This window comes from Schistocerca americana, chromosome 3 (genome assembly GCF_021461395.2).
Source record: "Schistocerca americana isolate TAMUIC-IGC-003095 chromosome 3, iqSchAmer2.1, whole genome shotgun sequence".
Taxonomy (NCBI): Eukaryota; Metazoa; Arthropoda; class Insecta; order Orthoptera; family Acrididae; genus Schistocerca; species Schistocerca americana.
The window spans coordinates 93411908-93438872 of NC_060121.1; the positions used below are offsets into that span (position 1 = coordinate 93411908).

General features: G+C 38.7%; 1 protein-coding gene across 1 annotated transcript in view; it reads left to right on the forward strand.

Moving 5' to 3' along the window:
* The window catches only part of LOC124605891, a 374153-nt gene extending 348432 nt beyond the window's left edge, over window positions 1-25721 (forward strand). Inside the window, exons 13-14 of the mRNA XM_047137839.1 lie at window positions 3613-3704; window positions 25587-25721. Of these exons, the coding sequence (XP_046993795.1) occupies window positions 3613-3704; window positions 25587-25721 (227 nt within the window). The remainder of the gene's footprint in view (window positions 1-3612; window positions 3705-25586) is intronic.
* The last annotated feature ends 1244 nt before the right edge of the window (window positions 25722-26965 follow it).

The window sequence follows — 26965 nt, forward strand, 5'->3', positions numbered from 1 at the left end:
GAATTGCATTGTGATTTGAAATCCATGTTAAACTGTAGGACCCCAAATACTTGTATGGGTATGTTTGTTCAAAGGTATGAAGAACAATACCTCCAAAAGGACCATACCAGTAAATCACTGTCATGGTCAAACCACCTTCAGGTTGATGACAGACACTGAAAGTTTATACCTACGCCAAAAGTTTCTTTAACACTGAATAGTAATGGTTTTAAAACCTGTGAACTATTGCAACTTTCGCCCACACAGAAAGCTGCCTAAATCCATGGCCAACAATCTGTGTAATGTGTATGTCAAATAAGCCATGCCATCTAATGAGCAATGCTGGGTGGCCATGAATTATTAACTGCCAGAAAATTATTACGACAGCACTACATTTTAATTTCTCACACCTTGAATTTCCATATACTGTTTGCTTAGCAGTTTGGGCCACTGTGGGGAGTAGCATTCTATGTTCGAGAGCATTAAGTGCTGATAATTATATTGTTTCCTTTTGTTTACTCTATGAATATCTGCCTATTTCAATATTTTTCAGCTGTAGAGGAGATTTTTGAGGAAGTTTGAAAAGTTTCTTCTGCTTATTTTCCTCCATCTTCAAGCAAAAAATCTTCAATAATAAATGTTTTTATCTATCATATGTATGATTAATTTCTGCAGACTAAACTCAATCATCGTCTCAATAGTGGATTCAGGGGTGTCGCCAAGTGTCTCTCTTACTAATTCAGGTCAACATTGAACCTCATTGAGGTGATTCGAATTTAATGCTACACATCATAATGAATAAGTCAACCGAGTTCAGTTTTTGAACTGAAATTGAAATTGCTCTCCAGTCAGTGACTTTTATACAATGAGCCATAATAGTCTATTAATTGGTCAAAGGAATGAAGATGCTGTGTCATTAGCTGCAGTCAAATATATTGTTGGCAATAGTGCTGGGAACCAGTTTAGGTCCCAAGCTACCATACGTGCGTGTGTGTGTGTGTGTGTGTGTGTGTGTGTGTGTGTGTGTGTGTGTGTGTGTGTGTGTGTGAGGGAGAGAGAGAGATCAAATTTTCTTAGCCTTCTTTCAGCATCAGTCAAAAGAATGCTACTCTTATAATATAATAAAAGACAGAATTCTGATACATGATGATAATATATCCCACTAGTAGTTTACTCCATAATGTTAAGTATTCATCATATCGGTCTTGAAACTTCCTGGTAGATTAAAACTGTGTGCTGGACAGAGACTTGAACTCAAGACCTTTGCCTTTCGTGGGCAAGTGCTCTACTGACTGAGCTACTGAAGCACAACTCACAACCTGTCCTCACAATTTCAATTCTGCCAGGACCTCATGTCCTACCTTCCAAACTTCACAGAAGCTCTTCTGGAAAACCTAAGACAAAATACTGGCAGAATTGTAGCTGTGAGGAGGAGTCATGAGTCATGCTTGGGCAGTTCATTTGGTAGAGCACAATCCCACAAAAGGCATAAGTCCCGAGCTTGAGTCTTGGTTCAGCACACAGTTTTAATCTGCTAGGAAGTTTCATATCAGCGTACACTCCACTGCAGAACCTCATTCTGGAAACATCCCTCACGCTGTGGCTAAGCCATGTCTGCACAGTATCCTTTCCTCCAGTAGTGCTAGTTCTGCAAGGTTCACAGAAGAGCTACTGTGAAGTTTGGAAGGTAGGAGATGAGGCACTGGCGGAATTGAAGCTGTGAGGACAAGTCATGAGTTGTGCTTGGGTAGCTCAGTCGGTAGAGCACTTGCCCACGAAATGCACAGGTCTCAAGTTGGAGTCTCGGTCCAGCACACAGTTTTAATCTGCCAGGAAGTTTCATATCAGTGCACACTCTGCTGCAGAGTGAAAATCTCATTTTGTTATATCAGTTTTGGTTTGATGCATGAATCATTCTCAATGTTTGTGGACTACTGAGGCACAGTCTGTTCAAACATATTCAATGGCCAGTGTTATGGTCTCAGTCAATATTTTTCCCGCATTTTCTGAGAATATTTTTCTTTAGTAAAGATTGCAATATGAACACGTAGTAACATGGGGAGAGTAAAAGACTTTCATATCCATTGGCATTACTACTGCTACTAGACTACTAGATATGACTTACAAGTGGAGCATTTCTTAAACATCTTACTGCCATGAGTCATTGGCATCTGATTCTGAGTTGTTCTCTTTCATTATGGTAGTAGTGTTATGCATTTACAGATATTGGGTCTCTGGTCAGGTACAAGTTAGATGCAGCATGAGGTTGTAGATACCATCGCCACGTCCTAAAGAATAATGTAACAACTGAATCCATTGTGAAAGAATGGAATGTTTATTATGGGGCTCAGGGCTAAGTCATTATTAGCAGTCACTGCCCATTGCTCACACATTGTTTGGTTAGGGGCTAAAATGCAATTAAAATGCCTAAAACTTCTCAAACAACAACTTGATTTTGAAAATTTGTCTCAGGTTTGTGCACTCATCTTTGTGAAGGGACATCTGTCTCAGATATGACACTGTGGAGACCAAAGTTGTTAGCTCGAAACTAATTCATTTATGACTGGAAAGACTACTGCTACATGGTTTAAATTTCATCCAGGACTTCCCATGTTTTAACTATTTTACTTTTGTGTGGAGCCACACACATACAAAACTTTTTACTGTACAAGAGGTTTTATTTCACAATCTAGATTTTGGCCTTAGGTCATTATCAAATGTTAAAGCTGGAACAGATTAAAGCACAATAAAAGTACAAGTATCAGAAAAATAGCAGGACAAATTAATTGATGTATGGGCTGCATGATTTGTTCTCTTACTTACATACCGAAAGTCATTAGACTTGAGTAGAACAAAAGTTATCATCAAAATATGTATGTTAAGTTATATAAACGATTTTGTAGAAAGTAAATGTGAGGACATTTGTGTAATAGGCAAATTTTTTGGCAATTAGCATGACTTCTTCACTTGATAAGGTTGTGGAATAAAGTAGATGACCTAATGAAAGGTTTTTAAGTTCTCTACTCTGTGTTTAAGCAGTAACTGACAAGCATAAGTGAAACGATTGTCAAAGATGCCCATAAAGGCATCCCAGTTTGCATCATGTGATCCATGGTATTTCATTGGAACAGGTAGCGAGACTCTTTATTATAAAAACTGGTTACATTATCTTTTAAGTGGGAACAAGATGCCAGTGTTTACATTATATGGTGTGAACAGCCAACTTCCCAGTGTGTGAGTAAAAATGCTACTTACACCATAGTAATTAAAGATACATAGGAGTACAACCTTGCAAGATAGAGAAATATCTGATACACTGTCAGTTATAAAATAAGGAGTTATGCATTGTTATGAATTACAATCATTTTAAATATTAGTCAGTTATTTAAAATGAATGGTCACAAACATCGTTGGAATTTAATGTGTTACAGTTGTAACACTTGGTAATGGCCGAAGGCTGAAATCTATATTGTGGAATAAAACCTGTTGCACAGTACAATGGTAGTTACAGCTTTCAAAAAATTTCCATGTTTGTTAGCAGTTACAGTTTCATTTCCAAAACATTTTGATGTTTTGTAGAAGTTACAGTTTCATTACATACACTGATTTTTCTATTTTTTGTTTCTGCAACAGCGATGAAGATCCACATAAGTCAGACAACAAAGGAAGCTTTAGATGAGCTGGGAGGTTTCTATACAGAGTACAGAGGAGTCATGGAGGTAAAAGTAAGTATGTTTTGTATCTAATAACAATTTAATCTATTTCGCATATGAATTGGTGGACGGAAATGCAATGATGACACACCATTCTTGATATTGTGTATGTCTGACCTGGAATCAGCACTAGATGATTCACTATCCTAAAATAAAATTCACATATACTGTTTGAAGACACCTTAGGAACAAGTACTTTACCATTCCACGTGCAGTGGCAACAAAACATGTCAGCAATTGACTTTCTACAAGACCAATATACTGGCAGCATTTTCTTTAGCAGTGTTCACTCTGAGTGGGATATAAAATTTCCATCACTAGAATATGTAAAACAGTTACATTTCTAGCCAGTGGCTTGTGCAATACACAGATAAAGGTCTGAGTAACACACATGCTCACATTTTTGGCAACTGCTTGTTGGAACCTTACAAAATACCTAAAAGACTAACAAGGGCCCAAACATTTCTGTCACAGCTCATTACCTGATCACTTGGATGGTGTATTATTGGCAATCCTTGAAGGAATTTACAGGACTGAACTGTAGTTCATTTCAGTCTGCAAGCCCAAACACACCTTACTCTGGGCAGTGGATAAGTAGAGGTGAACCAACTTCCTTACCTTCACATTCACCCGATTAAAATCCACTGGACTTATTTTCTGTGGGATAATGCAAATTGAATGGTATATACATTACCAGTCAGTGCTGAAGCTTCCCATGTATGAGATTTTGTATCTGGGATTGTGTATACCAGTCCAGGTGTAATGGAACATGTTTGGAACTCACAATGGCAGCTTGCTGTAGTCTGTATTGAAGAGGAAGATGGATGCTTAGAACATTTTGGCATCAAATGTTATGAACCAATATACTATGCATGTCAGTCTCACAATTTAGAAACTAAGCATTTCCCAACACTTGTTGATATTTCTCTTTACTGGAACTGGATTCCAATCACAAACTACGGGTGATATTTTTGACACGTCATATAGTGGTGTAATTCACTCTAATAAAAGGGGGACTCTGAATTATCTTTATCACTGATAGGGTTTTAAGAATAAATAGTATTGGCAACAGCATTTTAGAAGAAGACTTAAGAATAATGAAAAGAAGTTTTATGCTTCCTGGTAGTCTTCGAATGTGAAACTGTTCCTGACTGAATTAATTGTGAGAAACGGGGGAATGTGGTGGGATGGGGGGCTGTTACAGGGGGCACAGTTGTACAGAAGGCACCGTAAAGTATTTCATCAAAAACAGGGAAGCTGCACACACAATGTTTCTAGTCCATGGTGCCATTACAGACAGAGAATGAATTAGATTTGTATTACGAATTGAAGTGTGGAATGTCGAAAATTTGAATTTTGTGGTGAGAATAGAAAATCCAAAAACAGCAATGACGAGAATGAAGTTTAATGTTGATGGGCTAACTGATTTGCAATTGATGAAGAATTTGGGTGTGTGATCCAAGATTTCTCTGGCATAGAGTGTACCTCAGTGGTCGTTGCCTATTCCATCAGAAGTAATTGTATAAACTGCATCATGTTTTGATAACAGTTAAGGTGTTGCGTGGAACATATAAGTAATTCAATCAGATAGCATTGCCTCACACATTCAAAATGTTGCATACTTACACTGATTTTATCAAGCATAGCACTTTGGAAAAATATAGGAGAATGTGATATGTGGTATATGATCTTGGTTTATTAGTTATTCAGATCATTATGAATTAAGAATGGCATAGAGGGACTGTAAGCAAAACACTGACTGCTGTAGGAGGGAGAGTTGCTCCTGAAGGATAATGTACACAAGAACATGATGATTTTTTGTCATTACTTCATTCTGGTGACTGATTTTAGAATCACATGAAGGAATGTACCATCACATGCTGATTCTGCCATTTACTACACTTTTTATAGCTGTTAGCCATGATGATGTGTTTCATGCAGCATTTGTAAATATTTGGAGTTCTACACATTTAAGTGCTGTATAAAATATTAAAGCTATTTGGAATACATTGTTAATTGATCAGTTACAGATTTTAAGGACAAGTAAAATTATATATATATTTTTAAATTTTGTTATATAGTGTTGAGCCATACTTCATTGGTCTTGCACTAACTTGTAACAGATGAAGATCTTTTATTGTGGAACATGATTTTTGTAGATTAAACTTGTTTTGTTAATGTCTTAATCATTTTACCTTCCAGTAGCTGCAAATTTGAAATGTATTTAACTCATATCTGGTTTTCCATAATCCTTCTGCTTAATTTAATATCACTTTCTGATTGTTAGTGTGCAATAGAGTAAAAGTCTAGCACATAAGTGATTAAATACAATACCCTATTGATAGTATTTTTTTATTACAACACTTGCATTTCAATACAGTATTTGTCCATAGTTACATGACCATGCTGTACTGTGGAACAGGTTCCCATACTTGGAAGGAAAAAATCTTAATTCTGCAGAGAAGTTTTTTCAATTTCAGAAAAAGATTGCAGTGCATAAAAAGTGAATGCCATCATTTAACAAAAGAATAAGAAAATATTTTAAACTTCTATTACTTTATTATTATTTTATTATTATTACTTTACTATTATTTTAAACTTCTAGAGGCAAAAATCTGAAAAGTGTTCTGAGACACAACACTATCCCCTAATACTTGAATATTTGAAATAACTGTTGAGGTACACCACATGTCATCACACACTAATAGTGCTCAAGCAGAGATAATATGTTAAGAACTTCAGGAACTAATGAAATACATGCAAGACGATGAAAATTTGATTTTCATCGGTGACTGGAATGCTACACCACAAGCGGGTAAAGGGAAACATAATTGTTGTGTCAGCAACTGTGAGTACTTTCTGATTAGTAGAAAACTTTATTTCTATTAAAGGAAGAAACATAACTTGATTTCTATGCTGGTGGTGCAATTACTTTTCTTATTACTATTCACATAATGCTGACTGCGTATCATCTTCCCATTACTCAGTATTAATTCTCTTAAAGACAGCGAATGAACTTGGCCAACCAGTGATGGACGGCTGGTTAAATCAATGTTGACAGGGGGTGCTGAAATCTGTCTTCGTGGAGGTTTGGCGCTGCCCATTCTTTCCTTTGGTGTGTGGGTCAGTGCCTTCTGGATGCCATTTCGTGGTGCTGCACTGGTTGACACCCCACCCCCCCTTCTCTCCAAAAGTGTTGCATTATTGTCATGGAGGGAGCCATTTTACGACAATGATCATTGATGGGAGGGCAGGGGGGACAGGAAACTGATTGGCATGAGGACCCAGGAGCCGCACTTGGAACCAACGCCAAGCATCTGGCTGCGCCCTGAAATCCGTCCTGTGCTCTGCAGGCAACATTGGTTGGAAAACCCCCAGAAAGATGCCCACCCTCTTCCTGAGTCAATCTAATGAAAAACAGAGGGGGCACGGGTGATGATGGCGGTGACACCAGATCCACTGAGGACACCAGGACGAGTGCTGGGAAGTTGAGTTCCTGTGGTGGTGAAGGCAAAGGGTCCAGCTCCAGTGGTTCCACAGGCAGTGCCAAAGAGGTATTTGCAGGCAGTCCTGCTGGCCACAAGATCCCAATAGGATGCAAATCCGGGTACAAAAAATTTATGGAAGAATCTCGCAATCGACAAGCATGAATCTGGTTCTGATGGCGGCGCAGCAACCCAGCAGGTCCTTGAATTAAATACATACAAGTGCTCAAATTTCAAAGAATCATTCCTTTCTCCCAGCATCTGGTGTGACCAGAAACTCTGATAAGAGCATAATCATCAGGCGCAAAGTAATGCTTGTGAAGTGTGAGAGGTGCCGTACACTGTGGTGAGTGTAGCAATTGGAGCAGTGTGCAGTGGCGCAGGCCACATAGAAGCTCTGCCGGCGATGGACCATCGTGGGGCTGGGAGAGGTACATTGTGAGGAAGAGCTGCAGCACTTACTCCAATATCTGGCAGGCAGATATGTTTTTCATCTGTTGTTTGAACATATACCCAAATCATTCAGCTTCTACATTTGACTTAGGATGAAATGGAGCACTGATAAGGTGAGCGATACTATTGGCTGCACAAAACTGTTCAAAGTCCTGAGCCATATAGTATGGTCTGTTGCCTGTAACCAGCACTCCAGGCAAACCTTCCAAGCAAAAAAATAAATGACAAAAGCCTGAATGGTATTATCCAACGTAGTTGAGTACATGGGCACTGCAAATGGATATTTGCTAAAAGAGACCACAACAATAGGCCAATAAGTGTTCCAAAGGGGACTGGCAAAGTCAATATACATTTGTTGCCATGACAATTGAGACACTGACCCAGCTGAAAATGTTCGTGGTAGTCTGATAGACTTTTCAGCACAAGTGTAATACTGTGACGGTGCTAACTGTTTTTTGTGCAAAATTCCCCCATGACCTTGGTGGAGCAATTGCAACACCCCTTTTTGCAACACTTTAAGAATAAGCACACGTGAATGTCCAGAGTCATTTTCATTAAGCTCACACCATGCTGGATGAAGAGGCTATGCCAATGAGCAAAATATCAAGGCACATAATAATTATAAATGTTTTTCACTAAACGAGGCCAAGCAGTGCACATGTAGTGGAACAAAAGGTTCAAGTCAGGGTCTACTTCTGTGGCCCGAGTGATTTTCCTATAGTGCAGTGGAAAAGTCTGTAAAAGTTCAGCATCCTGCACATCGATCTGACAGCAATGTGTGGCAGTAATGTTGAATTCAAAATCAGGAGCAACAGAAGGGGAGAAAGGGCATCAGAATATGCAAGCTTCACTGTGAGCCGGTACAATATTTTGCACTAATATTGTGACACTAACAAAGACAAACATTGCAGCTTCTGAACCATGCATTACAGAACAGGTTTGGACAGATGAAACAAAGACTGAAGTAGCTTATGGTCCATCCCTAGGTAAAACTTCTGATCAAATGGAAAATGGTGAAACTTTGTCATGCCATAGATAATAGCAAGCACTTCCTTCTTGATTTGGAAATAGTTGCAATGAGCCTTGGTCAATAACTTTGAAGCACAAGCAGTCAGCCTGTCTTGTGAACCAAATCTGTGTGAGAGCACAGCTTTGATTCTGTACAAAGAAGTGTCCACTGCGAAAGCCACAAGCTTAGCGATTTCAAAATGAACAAGGCATCTGTCACTCAACAAGACATTTTTAAATTTCGGGAATGCATCCTGACTCTCTTTGGTCCAAACAGAAGGTACGTTCTTTCAGCACAAATAATGCAACAAGCCATGATCTGGGCTGTTTTGGGTATGAACCAGATATAGTGCCAACTTCCCAAGATTTGACTGCAATTCCATCATGGTCTGTGGAGCAAGGAGGTCCCAGATAGGCAGCAAATGAGATTGAAGGGGATGAACACCTGGGTTATTAAGAACATGGCCTAAGTGCTGAATTTAAGTCTGAAAAAAAGGGCACACTTGTCCAGATGACACTTCAAACCTGCAGTGGTTGAATAAGTTTATGAAAGTTACTGATGTGTTCCATCAATGTACATCCTGACAACATGTATCATCCATGTAATCTGAACAGAATGGAACCTCTGCAATAAGCTGTTGTAAGTAGCATTGGAATATGTTGTTGTTGTGGTCTTCAGTCCTGAGACTGGTTTGATGCAGCTCTCCATGCTACCCTATCCTGTGCAAGCTTCTTCATCTCCCAGTACTTACTGCAACCTACATCCGTCTGAATCTGCTTAGTGTATTCATCTCTTGGTCTCCCTCTACAATTTTTACCCTCCCCGCTGCCCTCCAATGCTACATTTGTGATCCCTTGATGACTCAGAACATGTCCTACCAACCGGTCCCTTCTTCTTGGGTCCCTTCTTCTTGTCAAGTTGTGCCACAAACTCCTATTCTCCCCAATTCTATTCAATACCTCCTCATTAGTTACGTGACCTACCCACCTAATCTTCAGCATTCTTCTGTAGCACCACATTTCTAAAGCTTCTATTCTCTTTTTTTTTCTAACTATTTATCATCCATGTTTCACTTCCATACATGGCTACACACCATACAAATACTTTCAGAAACGACTTCCTGACACTTAAACCTATGTTAACAAATTTCTCTTCTTCAGAAATGCTTTCCTCTGCCATTGCCAGTCTACATTTTATATCTTCTCTACTTCGACCACCATCAGTTAGTTTGCTCCCCAAATAGCAAAACTCCTTTACTACTTTAAGTGTCTCATTTCCTAATCTAATACCCTCAACATCACCCGACTTAATTCGACTACATTCCGTAATCCTTATTTTGCTTTTGTTGATGTTCATCTTATATCCTCCTTTCAAGACACTGTCCATTCCGTTCAACTGCTCTTCCAAGTCCTTTGCTGTTTCTGACAGAATTACAATGTCATCAGCGAACCTTACAGTTTTTATTTCTTCTCCATGGATTTTAATACCTACTCCGAATTTTTCTTTTGTTTCCTTTACTGCTTGCTCAATATACAGATTGAATAACATCGAGGAGAGGCTACAACCCTGTCTCACTCCCTTCCCAACCACTGCTTCCCTTTCATGCAACTCGACTCTTATAACTGCCATCTGGTTTTTGACAAATTGTGTATAGCCTTTCGCTCCCTGTATTTTACCCCTGCACCTTTAGAATTTGAAAGAGAGTATTCCAGTCAACATTGTCAAAAGCTTTCCCTAAGTCTACAAATGTTAGAAACATAGGTTTGCCTTTCCTTAATCTTTCTTCTAAGATTAGTCGTAAGGTCAGTATTGCCTCATGTGTTCCAATATTTCTACGGAATCCAAACTGATGTTCCCCGAGGTTGGCTTCTACCAGTTTTTACATTCGTCTGTAAAGAATTCGTGTTAGTATTTTGCAGCTGTGACTTATTAAACTGATAGTTTGGTAATTTTCACATCTGTCAAAACCTGCTTTCTTTGGGATTGGACTTTTATATTCTTCTTGAAGTCTTAGGGAATTTACCTGTCTCATACATCTTGCTCACCAGATGGTAGAGTTTTGTCAGGACTGGCTCTCCCAAGGCCGTTAGTGGTTCTAATGGAATGTTGTCTACTCCCAGGGCCATGTTTTGACTCACGTCTTTCAGTGCTCTGTCAGACTCTTCACGCAGTATCATATCTCCCATTTCATCTTCATCTATGTCCTCTTCCATTTCCATAATACTGTCCTCAAGTACCTCGCCCTTGTATAGACCCTCTGTATACTCCTTCAACCTTTCTGCTTTCCTTTCTTTGCTTAGAACTGGGTCTCCATCTGAGCTCTTGATATTCATACAAGTGGTTCTCTTTTCTTCTAAGGTCTCTTTAATTTTCCTGTAGGCAGTATCCATCTTACCCCTAGTGAGATAAGCCTCTACATCTTTACAATTGTCCTCTAGCCATCCCTGCTTAGCCATTTTGCACTTCCTGTCGATCTCATTTTTGAGACGTTTGTATTCCTTTTTGCCTGCTTCATTTACTGTATTTTTATATTTTCTCCTTTCATCAGTTAAATTCCATGTTTCTTCTGTTACCCAAGGATTTCTACTAGCCCTCGTCTTTTTACCTACTTGATCCTCTGCTGCCTTCATCACTTCATCCCTCATCCCCCATTCCTGTGAATTGTTCCCTTATGCTCTCCCTGAAACTCTGTACAACCTCTGGTTTAGTCAGTTTATCCAGGTCCCACTCCTTAAATTCCCACCTTTTTGCAGTTTCTTCAGTTTTAATCTGCAGTTCATAATCAATAGATTGTGATCAGAGTCCACATCTGCCCCTGGGAATGTCTTACAATTTAAAACCTGCTTCCTAAATCTCTGTCTTACCATTATATAATCTATCTGAAACCTCCTAGTATCTCCAGGATTCTTCCATGTATACTACCTTCTTTTTTGATTCGTGAACCAAGTGTTAGCTATGATTAAGTTACGCTCTAATCAAAATTCTACCAGACAGCTTCCTCTTTCATTTCTTACCCCCAATCCATATTCACCCACTATGTTTCCTTCTCTCCCTTTTCCAACTCTCGAATTCCATTCACCCATGACTATTAAATTTTCGTCTCCCTTCACTACCTGAATAATTTCTTTCATCTCATCATACATTTCATCAATTTCTTCATCATCTGCAGAGCTAGTTGGCATATAAACTTGTACTACTGTAGTAGGTGTGGGATTTGTGTCTATCTTGGCCACCATAATGCATTCACTATGCTGTTTGTTGTAGCTTACCCACACTCCTATTTTTTTATACATTATTAAACCTACTCCTGCATTACCCCTATTTGCTTTTGTATTTATAACCCTGTATTCACCTGACCAAAAGTCTTGTTCCTCCTGCCACCAAACTTCACTAATTCCCACTATAATTAACTTTAACCTATCCATTTCCCTTTTTAAATTTTCGAACCTACCTGTCTGATTAAGGGATCTGACATTCCATGCTCCAATCCATAGAACGCCAGTTTTCTTTCTCCTGATAACGACGTCCTCTTGAGTAGACCCCGTCCAGAGATCCGAATGGGGGACTATTTTATCTCCAGAATATTTTACCCAACAGGACGCCATCATCATTTAACTATATAGTAAAGCTGCATGCATATTGGAATATGCAGGTGTGAAATCACTGCCAAAGGGAAAGCACAAAAATCTGAACACAAACACTTACTGAGACTAGGAATTTGCAAATACGCATCATGTAAGTGAGTTTTTGAAAAATAGCAGCCTGCACAAAGTCTATTCATTAATTCTTTAGATGAGGCAATGGATAAGTATCAATTATTGTTTGTGGATTCAGAGTGGATTTAAAGTAGGCACAAAAATGAAGTTGTCCAGAAGGCTTTGGTAAGATTACTAAGAAAGAAGCCCATAGACTAGTCTAAATAGGAACAGTAACAACTTCGTATTGCAGTTCTTTAAGTTCACTTGCAGCTTAGTCTCCAAGCGAATGAGGGATGGGACATGCCCAAAAAAAACCTTAGATTGCACATTGTCATGTGCGCCACAAAATTATTTGCTCTGCCAAGTCCATAAGAAAATAAATCCAGAAACTCTGTAATCAGTTGAGTAGCACTGTCTTTTGGATTGAAAACAGAAACAGAAAGTGCACTGTCCTTTATATGAAGACCAAACAAATCAAAGGAATCTAACCCAAAAATATTTTCAGTCTCGTGAATGCAAAATGGTAAGTGTTGCTGTTCTGGTGTGAGACTGGAATGTGGCAGGCAAACTACATGTATGAAGACTGGAATGTCCTGACCATTATATGCAGTAAGTGGCATGGAAGATTTTGCTGATTGTGGCAAGCCCAACTGTTAATAAGTGGCATGATTAAGCAATGTAATGGAAGCACCAGTGTCTAACTGAAATCACACACACCGTCCAGCAGTGTCCAATTCCACAAATAGTTTGTTTGACAATTGTTGCACAACCCTTGGGTGGGGTGAAGGCACATCCTGAATTTGGTCATTACTAGTAACAGTAGCTGGTTTAGAAAAAAAAAACTACATTCACTGAGTGAGAAGGTGCACAATGCTTATGAGAGTGAATGGGTAGAGTTTTTCTCCTGTTGCAAACATACAGACTGTTCATGATGTAGCTTTCCACAAACAAAGCAAGGTGCGTTCTGTGAAGGCCAATGTTATCTTGCATGTGTGGGAAAGCAGCAGGGACATGATTTCACAGCAGACACATGCAGTGACACTTGTTTTTCTGGCCATGGCACAGTGACCTGTTTGCATGGGTTGCTGGGCTGTACCCATTTGTCACTTTGTGTTACACTGCAAATGGGAGCTACCTCAAAGTTTTGTATGGCACTATCACATGAGTCCTGATGTTCAGTAATTCATAACATTTGTTTCAAAGTAGGATCCGAGTGTTCAAGTATTTGTTCAAGAATCCTACTGTCTGCTGTCTGGCACATTGTATGTAACTGCATCATGAATTGTTGAGTCACTCAGTACTGTCCATAGCATTGAAAACGACACTGTCATTCAGTGATCCACTGATGGTATGTCTGTTGTGGCCCTTTCCATAACTGAAAGAACTTGTAAAAGGCTGTACGTGTCCTCATGATACTTAGTAATGCCAGAAACAAAATCTTCAAACACTAGAAACTCTGACCTACTGTTCAGGAATGACTTCTGAGCAAGGCAATAAACTCCTGTGCTGGTCATTGACAAGAAATAAAAAGTTTCACAGTACCTTGCACTTGATGTTTAGCACAAAGAGCATCAAACTGAGAGGGCACACATTCCATTCCTCTTGTTGTTTATTGAAAGCTTGGAATGGTGGAATGCACAGAGTTGGTGCTGTGGATGTGGCTGGTAGTTGAGGTGGAGTTGATTCAGCAGTAGCAGCTTGTGCATTAATGATGTGCAGGGCTGCCATCGTCAACTGCAACATTTGATGGCTCTGAAGCTTAATAAACTGCATTAGATCAAAGCCAGAAACAGCTAGAGGCATTGGCACAGGTGGAGGAGGAGGCAGGTTAAAGGTCATTTTAATGAGGGGCATGCTTGAACAAGCTAATTACACATAAATAGTGAAAGTGTAATGGCTATTCTGCAATAAGGAACACAATTAGTAGTAATGCACCTCTGGAATAAAGGAGGGAAATATTAGTGACGTGCTGCGACAGAGTGACATAGTGCAAAGGCAGCGATGGTTCTGTAATCCTCATCACCAAATGTTTTGTCCACTACTGTGGGAGTCAGCACCAACACAAACAAGGAAGTAGCAATGGCCGATGGTAGGAATCCAAAATCATCTATGCAAAACAGTCCTAATTAATAGAAAACTTTATTTATATTAAGGGAGGAAACATAACATGATTCCTGTGCTTCCTGTGCAATTACTTTTCACTATTGCTACTCATAGAATGCAGGCTGTGTCATCTTCCTATTACTTAGTACTGATGTTCTCGAAGACTGTGACTGAACAGGGTTGACCAGTGATGGGTGGCTGGTTAAATCAGCATTGACAAGAGGTGCTGAACTCCGTCTTCCTGGAGGTGTGGTGTTGCTTGTTCTTTCCATTGGCATGCAGGTCAGTGCCTTCTTGATGCCATTTTGCAGTGCTGCACTGGTTGGTGTGCAGTTGATGCTTTATTACTACACGATAATTACTGGAGAACACAAGCTGGAGGAAATGAGGAAAGAGCGGAATGATGACTGAAATCTTCCTAGTTTCCATCTAGACAATACACACTACAGTAAATTGGAAAAAGACCACCAAGTTACACTATTTTTGTAAATACTGTGTTCACTGAATCTCTCACAACTTGAAAATATGGCTTAAAAAGGTACAACAAAGCAATTTTATGCACACATACAAGCAGTGTAGATGAAGATATCTGAGGTGGACATTCCAAATCTCAGCCTCATAATGTGGCGTCCTCACTGGATCTGTATTGGCAGGTTGCTTGCTTCCAGAAAACACAGTGAACCAGAAAACCCTTTTGAAGCTTGCTGTTTGAGATATATCACCACCTGCTGCTCTCATGACTACACTACCAGAAGACAAAATAAGTACCTGGGCCTTTGTGGCTGCTTCCAGAAATCACTGACCATTGAATGCCGGGGCTTCTCATGGCCAAAAAATACAGCTAACAACCTGCTGCAAGGAAGTGGGTATTGGCATCCATCCACTGTTGTGTTACTGACCTGAAAAGTTTACCCCATGGGCATCTTACTGTTTATGGATAGGCCACCGTTAGCCTCCCATTGTGTTGTATATAATAGAATATAAATGAATTAAAGTCATCATGGTCTTGGTTATTTTCTTGACTCAGTTCATCAAAATTGCAACCACAAACCATGATCTGACAACATGAAAATCCCATACAGTTTGCCTTGCCTAGACTAGGCCAGCCATCCTGACATGCAGCCTATAGGACCAGAAGTAGGTCAACAATGTACCAATGACCTCATGTCTGGCACACTGTAATGAGCTACAATTGTTATGAGGTTACCCCTATACGATATGTATTCTAGCCAATGTACTTTCTTTTATTCGTCATGGGCTTCTAAGTGCTATCTTTTTAGTGGATAGCAGTGCAGTACAATGACAAGACAGGCAGCAATGCAGAAGCCATACATGACTTAAAAAAGTTTCATATTACTGTTAATATAAGATGATACACAAGCACAAACATGATACAAAAGGAATCTGGCAGTACTTACTGCTTTGGTATTAAAGAAAAATTGAAAAAAGTAACTGGATGAAAGAAAAAGATGCTGCATGGCTGAAAACTAAAATAAGTTAAAGAAAAATGGAAAACAGTTGTGGATGTAGGTAATGGCAGTAATATCAAAAATTTGGATAGGAAATCCTTTATATGGGGAAAAGTAAAAAGCACAATTGTTGTTGTTGTTGTTGTTGTCTTCAGTCCTGAGACTGGTTTGATGTAGCTCTCCATGCTACTCTATCCTGTGCAAGCTCCTTCATCTCCCTGTACCTACTGCAACCTATATCCTTCTGAATCTACTTAGTGTATTCATCTCTTGGTCTCCCTCTACGATTTTTACCATCCATGCTGCCCTCCAATACTAAACTGGTGATCCCTTGAAGCCTCAGAACATGTCCTATCAACCGATTCCTTCTTCTAGTCTAGTTGTGCCACAAACTTCTCTTCTCCTCAATCCTATTCAATACTTCCTCATTAGTTACGTGATCTACCCATCTAATCTTCAGCATTCTTCTGTAGCACCATATTTCGAAAGCTTCTAGTCTCTTCTTGTCCAAACTATTTATCATCCATGTTTCACTTCCATACATGGCTACACTCCATACAAATACTTTCAGAAACGACTTCCTGACACTTAAACCTATACTCGATGTTAACAAATTTCTCTTCTTCAGAAATGCTTTTCTTGCCATTGCCAGTCTACATTTTATATCCTCTCTACTTTGACCATTATCAGTTATTTTGCTCCCCAAATAGCAGAACTCCTTTACTACTTTAAGTGTCTCATTTCCTAATCTAATTCCCTCAGCATCACCCGACTTAATTCGACTACATTCCATTATCCTCATTTTGCTTTTGTTGATGCTCAGCTTATATCCTCCTTTCAAGACCCTGTCCATTCTGTTCAACTGCTCTTCCAAGTCCTTTGCTGTTTCTGACAGAATTACAATGTCATCAGCGAACCGTGCAGTTTTTATTTCGTCTCCATGGATTTTAATACCTACTCTGAATTTTTCTTTTGTTTCCTTTACTGTTTGCTCAATATACAGATTGAACAACATTGGGGAGAGGCTACAACCCTGTCTCACTCCCTTCCCAACCACTGCTTCCCTTTGATGTCCCTCGACTCTTATAACTGCCATCTGGTTTCTGTACAAATTGTAAATAGCTTTTCGCTCCCTGTATTTTACCCCTGCCTTCTTCAGAATTTGAAAGAGAGTATTCCAGTCAACATTGTCAAAAGCTTTCTCTAAGTCCACAAATGCTAGGAATGTAGGTTTGCCTTTCCTTAATGTAGCTTCTAAGATAAGTCGTAGGGTCAGTATTGCCTCACGTGTTCCAATATTTCTACGGAATCCAAACTGATCTTCCCCGAGGTCGGCTTCTACTAGTTTTTCCATTCGTCTGTAAAGAATTCGTGTTAGTATTTTGCAGCACAATTACCAAATTCAAAAGTATGAGTGAAGGGTAATAACTCTAGTAGTGTGATACAGAAAATGAACATATGGTGTCAAGAGATACATAACCTAGTGCTGCCAAAAATAGTGACAGAACCCTGTAATTTAGGATCAAAGAACATTCTTATGCTAACCCTACTACAAAAAACAAGAGCAGACAAGTATGAGAATTGTCAGGATGTTGACCAACTAGCACCACTTCTAAATTGTTAAGTATAACACAGAGGGATGACACTGAATATTTCTTCTAAAAAAATGATTCAGAGTTAGCTGTAAAGCATGTCTGATTTTGCTACTTTCTGTTCCCCAGTCAAAAGACTGGTCTCATGCAGCTATACATGATAGTCTCCCATGTGCAAGTGTTTTCAATCTGTGGTGTCACCGCCAGACACCACACTTGCTAGGTGGTAGTTTTAAATCGGTCGCGGTCCATTAGTACATGTCGGACCTGCGTGTCGCCACTGTGTGATCGCAGACCGAGCGCCACCACAAGGCAGGTCTCGAGATACGGTCTAGCACTTGACCCCAGTTGTACGGACGACGTAGCTAGCGACTATACTGACGAAGCCTCGCTCCTTTGCCGAGCAGATAGTTAGAATAGCCTTCAGCTAAGTCAATGGCTACGACCTAGCAAGGCGCCATTAGTAACATTGCATGTATCTAAAGAGTCTCACTTGTATCGCCACAATCTCCAGATGTACCAAAAGGATGGATTAAAGTTAAGTATTCCAGAAGCTACGTACTTTTCTTTATAGCATTCATTACGTATCCTGTTTCAGGCCTCACGCCCACCTGCGTGAGCGTAGCCCGTGCCTTTCGGCTTCCTCTCATTGTGTCTAGGCTGTCTTGTCTAGGCACAACACAATCAGCAAAACTACTGTGACCTACAGCCACTTAAACCTGCTTACTATAGCCAAACCTTGGTCACCTTCTACAGCTTTTACCCCCCCCCCCCCCTCCCTGCCTCCACATTATCCTCCATTGCCATATTAACTATTGCTTGATACCTCACAATGTTTCGTATCAACCCATTCCTTCTTTTAGTCAAGTTGTGCCATACAGCTCTTTTCTTTCCAAATTGATTTAGTAACACTTCATTAGTTACTTGATCTAGCCATCTAACCTTTAGCATTCTTCTGTAACATTACATTTCAGAAGTTTCTATTCACCTCTTGTCTGTATTATTCACCACCCACATTTCAGTGCCATATATTATACTCAAGACAAATACTTTCAGAAACAACTTCATAACATTTAAATTTATATTAGATGTTAATGAATTTCTCTTTTTCAGGAATACTTTTTTGCTATTGCCAGTGTTCTTTTTATATCCTCTTAACTTCGACAATTGTCAGTCATTTTGCTGCCCAAATGCAAACCGCATCTACTACTCATTCCCTAACCCAATTCCTTCAGTGTAACCTGATTTAATTTGGCTGAATTTCATTACCTTTGTTTCCATTCTGTTTATCTGGGTTGCCCAAGTTCCGGTAATCAGGGAATTTCAAACATGTCAGGGAGATATCAGGGAAGTTTGAAAAATCGCTGGAAAAATCTCATTTTGTGTCAGTCAATGAAATGGTTTGTTTACTGACATGTAATGCAATGTCGCTGGCTGGGTGCCACTTCCCTACTCCCTTATTCTAACTGCTTCTCCCATTTCTACCACTTCTTGCCGCTAGTCTAGCAGCTGCCAGTGTGCGGCAGGAGGGTGTGAGGAGTGGTTTGTCCGGATCTGATTCTCACAGATTGTAGACGTAGTGGCCAAAGATGATGGTCATGTTTGCATGAGTTGTGTTTGAGTGATTGTGTGAATGTGTGTGTGTGCTCTCGTTTTCTGACAAAGGCTATGGCCGAAAATTTAGTTGTGAGAGTGTGGTTGTCTTTTCCATGTGCCTATCTGTGGCTCAGCGATCATCTTTACGTTGAGTTGCTACCTATCCTCATTACTACTGATTTTCAGAGCATTTGCACAGGTTATCTATTGCATGGATTGATCACTGCAGTCTCATTTCGTCAACATGATGTCTGTGACATGGACTTCCATGATGGGCCAAGACTGCAGACCATTTCTGTCGCTATTTTTAATGGATCGGACATGCCAATATGAAGCCCATTTTCCAATGTTGTGTAAGCCCAGCCCGTCATATCTAGTCTCACCAATCTACCTGAAGGCCAGGTCTGTTTGTGTGTGGCATAATTCAGTGGATTTTCATGGTTTATCCATGGACTTGGGACTGCAGCGCTCCTCGGCAGGCCAGAGGCCATGATTGAGGGATTTCAGGAATTGTGACAGTCTCACTGCAAGTACATTGTACAGTGTGGCATTTTATAGACAATTTATTTATTCTAGTACATTTTGGCACCTTGAAAGCAGTTTATATATTATAAACTATGGACAGTAAAAATAAGAAAATTATGGCAGTTACTGGTGGCTTGTATGCTACGTGCTCATATATTAGTTGAAAGAAAAATCACACAATACCTGTAAAACAATGGATTCAACACAGTGAGTAATAACTGACAATAATGAACATAGTAGAACCAGCATTTTATTGGTGGTCACCTATAGTATCGGGGTACACAACTCTTCCCCATCTTATACAGTTCTTCGAAACTCCTACATTTTTCTGATGTTATTTCTGAAATCAGTGAAGGTATTTTAAATCTGCCTTGCGACTACAAAGAACTGCATGTTTTTGTCTCCAAATGAGTTCCGTTTTATTGAAATAAAATGACAACAGTGGTCCTAGTGAAACACATGTACCATTTGACTTGCTTTCTCCATCTGAAAGCAGTTCATTACAAAAGATGTTGATATTAGTACTTAAGATTTTTGCTCACATGGAGCAGAAATACAGAAATCCTTACATTTTTGTTAACTAATGTCTTTACTTACCCTTGAGATCTCAAAATTTGTTGGGGAGTAATGCTAAAACTTGTCAGGAAATCAGGGAATTTCACTTGGGGAAACTTGTGGAAACTCTGTTAATGTTTGCTTGTAATCTCTGTTCAAGACATTATCCATTCCATTCAGCTGCTCTTCCAAGTCATATGCCCTTTGTATCTGACAGAATTACAATGTTACTGGCAAACCTCAAAGCTTATATCTAATCTCACTGAATTTTAAATCCCTTTCAAATTTTTGTTTCTGTTTCCTTCACTTCTTGTTCAATGTACAGCTTGAATAACAGATGTAGAAAAAGGAAAAGTGAAACATATTGAAAGTATTTGTTTTGCTTGGGATAGCCTTTGACTTGGTTGAGTGTAGTAAGTTGTTAAAACAGTTTAGATTATTAGGCCTAAAGTAATAAAACAAATGAATAATTGACAGTGCTTTTAGGACTCTAACAGCAACAACAGAATTCTAAATGAGAGAATACTAAGATATCCAAACATGACTCATGACCTGTTCTTGTAGCTACAGTTCTATCACTAAGAGTCAAATCATTTTTGGGTAGTTCAGTTGGTAAAGCATTTGTCCACAAAAGGCCAATGTCCCAGGTTTGAGTCCCAGTCTGGCACATAGTTTTAATCTGCCAGAGTGTTTCATATCTGTGCACACTCTGTCGCAGAGTGAAAATATTTTCTGTAAGCAGCCCTCCAGGCTGTGGCTAAGCCATGTCTTGACAGTATCCTTTCTTCCTGAAGTACTAGAACTGCAAGTTTCACAGGAGAACTCCTGTGTAGTGTGGAAGCTAGGAGATGAGATACAGGCAGAACTGAAGCTGTAGGGACAGGTTGTGAGTCATGCTTGGGTAGCTCAGTTGGATGAGCACTTTCCAGTGAAAGACAAATGTATCAGGTTTGAACCCTGGTCATACAGACAGTTTCAATCTGCCAGAATTTTCATGTTTACTTCTATTTTAAGTGTGTTTCACTTGTAACATGTTTATTGTTTTTAGTTGGTTTGTGAGTTCTAACATCATGCTCAATGATGCTGCATATGTTCTGGGGTTTAGACATCCTCTGACATTAAGGGTCAATATATGAACTTAAATTCATCATCTTGATGGTAAAATCAGTGTTTATGATTCAGCCCAAGTCTTATGGACAGTTACTCCTCATAAAAATTTCATATTTGTTAGAGAAGACTGTAAACTTGAAGTGATACAAGTTGGGAACAATAACATTGAAATTTTAAAGCTCAGTATTTTCTGTACTTTGTTGCAAGTAAGATTTTGCAGAAGACAACATTTAAAAGTTCTATTGTTGAACATTTTGTCCGCCAAAGGTAGAAACCCAACATAAAGGTAGCAGGAAGCAACCCCCCTGCCATAGATCTCCATAACTAAATAGAAGAGGTCGGCTTGCACACTAACTCCAAACTCTTTACAGGACAATATCTCTAAAACAAAATCGCTAAGCTACACATGAGAAACAATAACAATTATTTATTGACAGAAGGTACATCAAAATATTCTCAGATTTGGTTTCCAGAGAAGGTGTGGTACTGATACAGGGTTCTGCACCTAAGCAAACCTAGCACAGTAGATGATGACTGACTAATTTGGTTGAAGTTCAGTATGGAGAGAGTTCAAGTTCACTCTCTCAATAGATAAACACTTGGACAATCACACTGAATGATGTTAGATACTAGGTATAAACTATTTGGTGACTTGACTGTCCAGAAGTGTAGATAACTTTTAGACAACTGTAGGACTAAAAAACTACTGGAACAGGGTGATAACTGCAGGAATTGGTGACAGGTGGCCCAGTGTCAACATGTGATCACTTAAATCATGCGCTCAACATGCAAATGTCATCTTGTGAATTGTTCAGCATCTACATCAAACAGTTCCTGGTTTCAGCACTCTTTGTAGTGGCAGATGACTGGCCTATTTGAATGTCGTGTGCAGAAGTGTAAAGGAATTCATGGTATGAGTGCCATCTAGGAGAGGTGCTGACCGGCCATACTGTATGTGTCACCATGCTGAGACTGCCTGTTATGTTGCACCATATGATGCTGCTGCTGTGTACTGTGGCTGGAAGAGACTGTTGACAGAATGATAATGTCATTTACAGTTGCAGTGGGCATGCAGGCACCATAATTATACACAAATATTGGAAACACATTGCACAAATTCTAGCACAGGAGCCCTTCAAAAACCTAAATAAATTATAATCATACATTAAGGCTGCCAATGGATGGGAAATGTCTAAACATATGTTGGCAACACTGTTTGACAGTGAAGTTAGTAATAACCAACATATTGTCGCCAGTGGTTTTCAAAAACATATCAAACTGCTAAAACACATGGCCCTTCTGCTTGACAGAATCCATATAAAGATTTATATTGAGTTTGCAAGTAAATTAATGCCACTTGTAGCAGTATTTACCACACACTGACCAGACACAGAACTATGTCCAGATTGGTGGAATACAATGCATTTCATTACAATGATCTATAGAATCACAGCAGTACTGATTAATTACTTAATTCACTCATTCATTCATTCATTCAAACGAGGTTAACTTTCAGGGATGTGGAACAAATAAAAGTATACGATGACTGGCAGAAGTCACTGCAGGCCACTACTGTGAAGAACTTAATCAATCCAGTTAGAACTAGTTCTTAGCTACGCAAGACTGATAATTGTGAGAATTACATCTTGGTTACATACACTTTTCTTTCCCATATACTACTCAGCTATTGTATGTCTAATAATTAAGTAGATATGTAGTATTACACAGAAAATCATCAGATGTTTATACACAGTTGAAGTTAAGGCCTCTTTAATGTGAATATTAATGTTAATGAGAACAGATCTATGAACTTGACTGGAAAATGCAGCACATTACTTTTTTATGCTCCATTTGGCCCACAGCATACTGCACATCATAGTATGACACTCTGGAAATGGGCAATATTATTTTTGACCCAGAAGAAATTATTGGTGGTAGTGTCACTATCAGTCTCAGAATATTAATAGCTTAGTTGTAGTCAATGAAGTGCCACAGATGATATAGTTATGAGTGATTGCTACCTAATAGAAATTGCTAATATTTAAGCATATCTTGAATGAAAAAAAATCTTTCATGCAAATATCAACAGCTAGTTTGAAAAATAATTTTAAACATAATGTCTAAGGAACTACAGCAGCTGTTTTGCCTTGATTGAAAAATAAAAGGTTAACCTCAATCATGTTCATGGTTTGGGCCAGCAGACCATCATCAGACAAAATTTAAGACATTGGCTACATAGGCTGAATGGTATAAATCACAGTCAGAACATAAACAGCTGAGCACCTTAGGAAGTGTGAAAGCACAGCAGCCTTTGCTTACATGATTTATAAATGAAAACTGGTGTGTCGTATGATATGAAATGGAATGTATTGTATGAGATTTTCCAATTATTGTGGGTAGGTCTGTATTTCATGGTTGATCAAGTAGTTTGACAATTCCATTTTTATACACTGTGTTTTTGATGACTGAACCAATCATTTTCATCCTTTGTTGTGAGCAATGCCTTATGCGTGCTTCCCACATGACCTTCAACCAGTTGTACAATTAAAAGAAAATTAAATAACTCCAAGGGTAGATTTTCGCTGTGGGATTTAAAATGTTCTTCAGATGACCTCACATTGTTGTTGTAGAGTATGGGACAATATATTTAATAACAGGTCACACAGAGACAAGAATTCCACCTGTAATTGGAATGAGAAGAAACCTTAATATGTGGATTACTCACCACTCACTGTTTTTATAAATCTGAAATATGTTTTGCAATTCTGCATCCAATACAAAGTCTCTCAGCTGTATTATATGTTGTCAATCCCGAAAGAAAGGTCTCCAAAACATTGGGGATATTGAGAAACTGCTAATGTGGCTGTTGGCCACACTGTTGTGATTGGTGCTCCCCCAGTCCCAAATAAGTCTGTGCATGCCTCACTTGCATGCTCAATCTTGGCTTGGCAGCCATTTAAAATGGAGCTCATGCTAAATGCTACTGCCAAGCGTGAAGTTATTCATTTCTTGAATGCAAAAGGCCTCAAACCAACTGAGATTCATCACCAACTGACAGACATGAATAGAGAGTCATGGGTGGATGTCAAAAACGTTTACAAGTGGTGTAGAGAGTTTACAGCCAGTCATACTGAAATTCACAATGGAAAAAAGAGCTGTAGGCCATCAGTTTCTGAAGACATACTAACAAAGATTAAGGAAATAGTGTAAAAAGATCAGAGGATCACTTTGGATGCTTTCTGCATTTTGGTTTCTTGGGTAGCCAAAGGATTTTAGTAGAAAAGTTGCAGTGCTGGAAGGTGTGTGCAAGATTGGTATTGTATCTTATGACAGACCATAAATGTCAATGAGTTGATCCTTCCTGAGAATTTCTTCACCACTATACAGACAAAAAAGACAACTTCTTGGACTCTGCTGCCACAGGTGACAAAACTTCAGCATTCCGCTTTACACCTGAAACAAAACAACAGTGATTGCACCCCTCATTGCCCAAGTCATGAAATTTCAAACAAAGCTGTTGGTAAAGCCACAGCAACAGTGTGTTGACAGTTGAGGTGGATACTGGTGGTTGGCTGACTTATGCTTGAAGGGACAACAATAGACACTGGCAGTTACAGTGAAACAGTGAAAAAGCTCAGAAGGGCAATTCAGAACTGGAGAAAAGAGATGTTGAGCAAAAGCATAAGCACTCTCCACAACAATGCTCACTCGCATATTGCAACCATCAAGCCACTGATCTCCTGCAAGTTTTTTGTTTTAACATCATTACCTGTCCATCATACAGTCCAGACTTGGCAGTGAGGGACTACCACCTGTCCCCTAAATCGAAGGAACGTTTTTCAGAATGGCAGTTCTGCTTTGATGATGAGGTAAAGGATAAGGTTCAGCACTTCATGTAGCACATGGTGGCAAGCTGGGCATTCTTCAACATTTACAATGCTGTAATTATGTCAGAAAATAAATGGTGGTGGTCTGTATACCAAAAAATATAACTTGTGGGATTGTCCTCTTATGTACATTCTCATACTTTACACTCCCCCACCTTTTCATCCACCCCTAGTCACACTCATCCACATGTATTTGATAGTAATCAGTTCCATCTAAAGTCATTTTATAATAATTATGAGCACTTAAGTATTGCATTCATGGCACTTCAGTTATGAATTCATGCCAGCTTAAAATTTTTTTGATGTATATGTTCATCAGAATACTCATGATATTCAACTAACAAATTATGACCTGCTAATGTATCTTTCAATTTACAGTTTTGTGGATGATTTACATATGTTTGTTTGACAGGGAAAAGGACTTATGGACACATACTGGCTGACGGGGAAAGAATGCAAACAGGGTTCTTACATCAATATTGAAATTTCAGACATCCTAGATGATGATGCAACTCCTGAATTTTTACAAATGATTACACAGGAATAGAGTGACAGTTACCTGTGCATTCATATAAAGCAATGGTATTCAAAGATTAAATGTACAATGTAATACTAAAATAACATATTTTTGTACTGTATTTCACACACATTATAATAAAATATAAAGAAACTTAAAAGTTTTTAATTTGTTAGTGAATATGATTTCCTTTATTTCCTTCCAACTTCTTTGTTCTATGCCATTTTGATTTTGAAACACTGCCCTGTTTCACAGCTGAATTATATGATTTTGTTGAATGTTATCAGTTTGCTACACTAGCTTTCATTATTAGGATTAAATCATCATTTTATATTCACTACTGTGTAATTTTGGCTGTGTAACCATTCTCAAGGGTCTACAATACATATGACATAAAATACAAAGCATAGAGCAACCATTGGTTGTTTAGAAGTCAGAATAAAAACTGAACTTACGAAATGTAATCCTCTAAATACACATACTTGTATGCATCATATGATTTTAAAAGCAGTGTGTGGTTCACCTGATATACAATAAAATTAAAAATGAATTAGGAAAAATTAAAAATGATAAGTACACAACAAGGGATGCAATTTTTTATGTTTAACTAAATTTACTGGACTGAACTGGAATATACTTATGGTGTTAGGTGTTATGAAAATATTAGTGATACAGTATAGTCAGTTACATGTTTAAGAGAGTGCTAAACTATGACAGTGTCAATTCATGTCTGGTTGGTAAGAGATAAACCTGGGAGGAAGGTATGGCCTACATATAGTCTTTGGTAATCACAAAATTGACATAGTACAATGTATGAGTGCCAGGAAGGGAAGAAAGGAGTACTGTTTCATGGCTGTGTATGCAAGGTCCATATGGAGATCCTATCTACATTTATCTCAATGTAAAAATAACTAATAACTACAGTGATAACATTTTGTGACAGTTGTGTACACAGTATACTGCAATGAAAGATGTAACAAGATGAAGCAAATTTTCCCATCCTCTTTCCTTAGGAACAGCAGCAACAAGGAACTTCCATATAAAATGAAAAACAAATTAATTATATATTACAATTTTTTGTAACTTTTTTGTTTTACATGGGATGCAAAAATAGGTGCTGGGCAGCCATGAAAGAACTTATGCATACCATTAGTTTCTTTTTAAAAACAGTTAACTACAGGATTCTTAAACTTAAGCAATAAAAGAAAATGAGTATTATTCTTTGATAGGTTATGGCTTGTAATATAGATATTAATACTGTCAAGCAGGGGGAG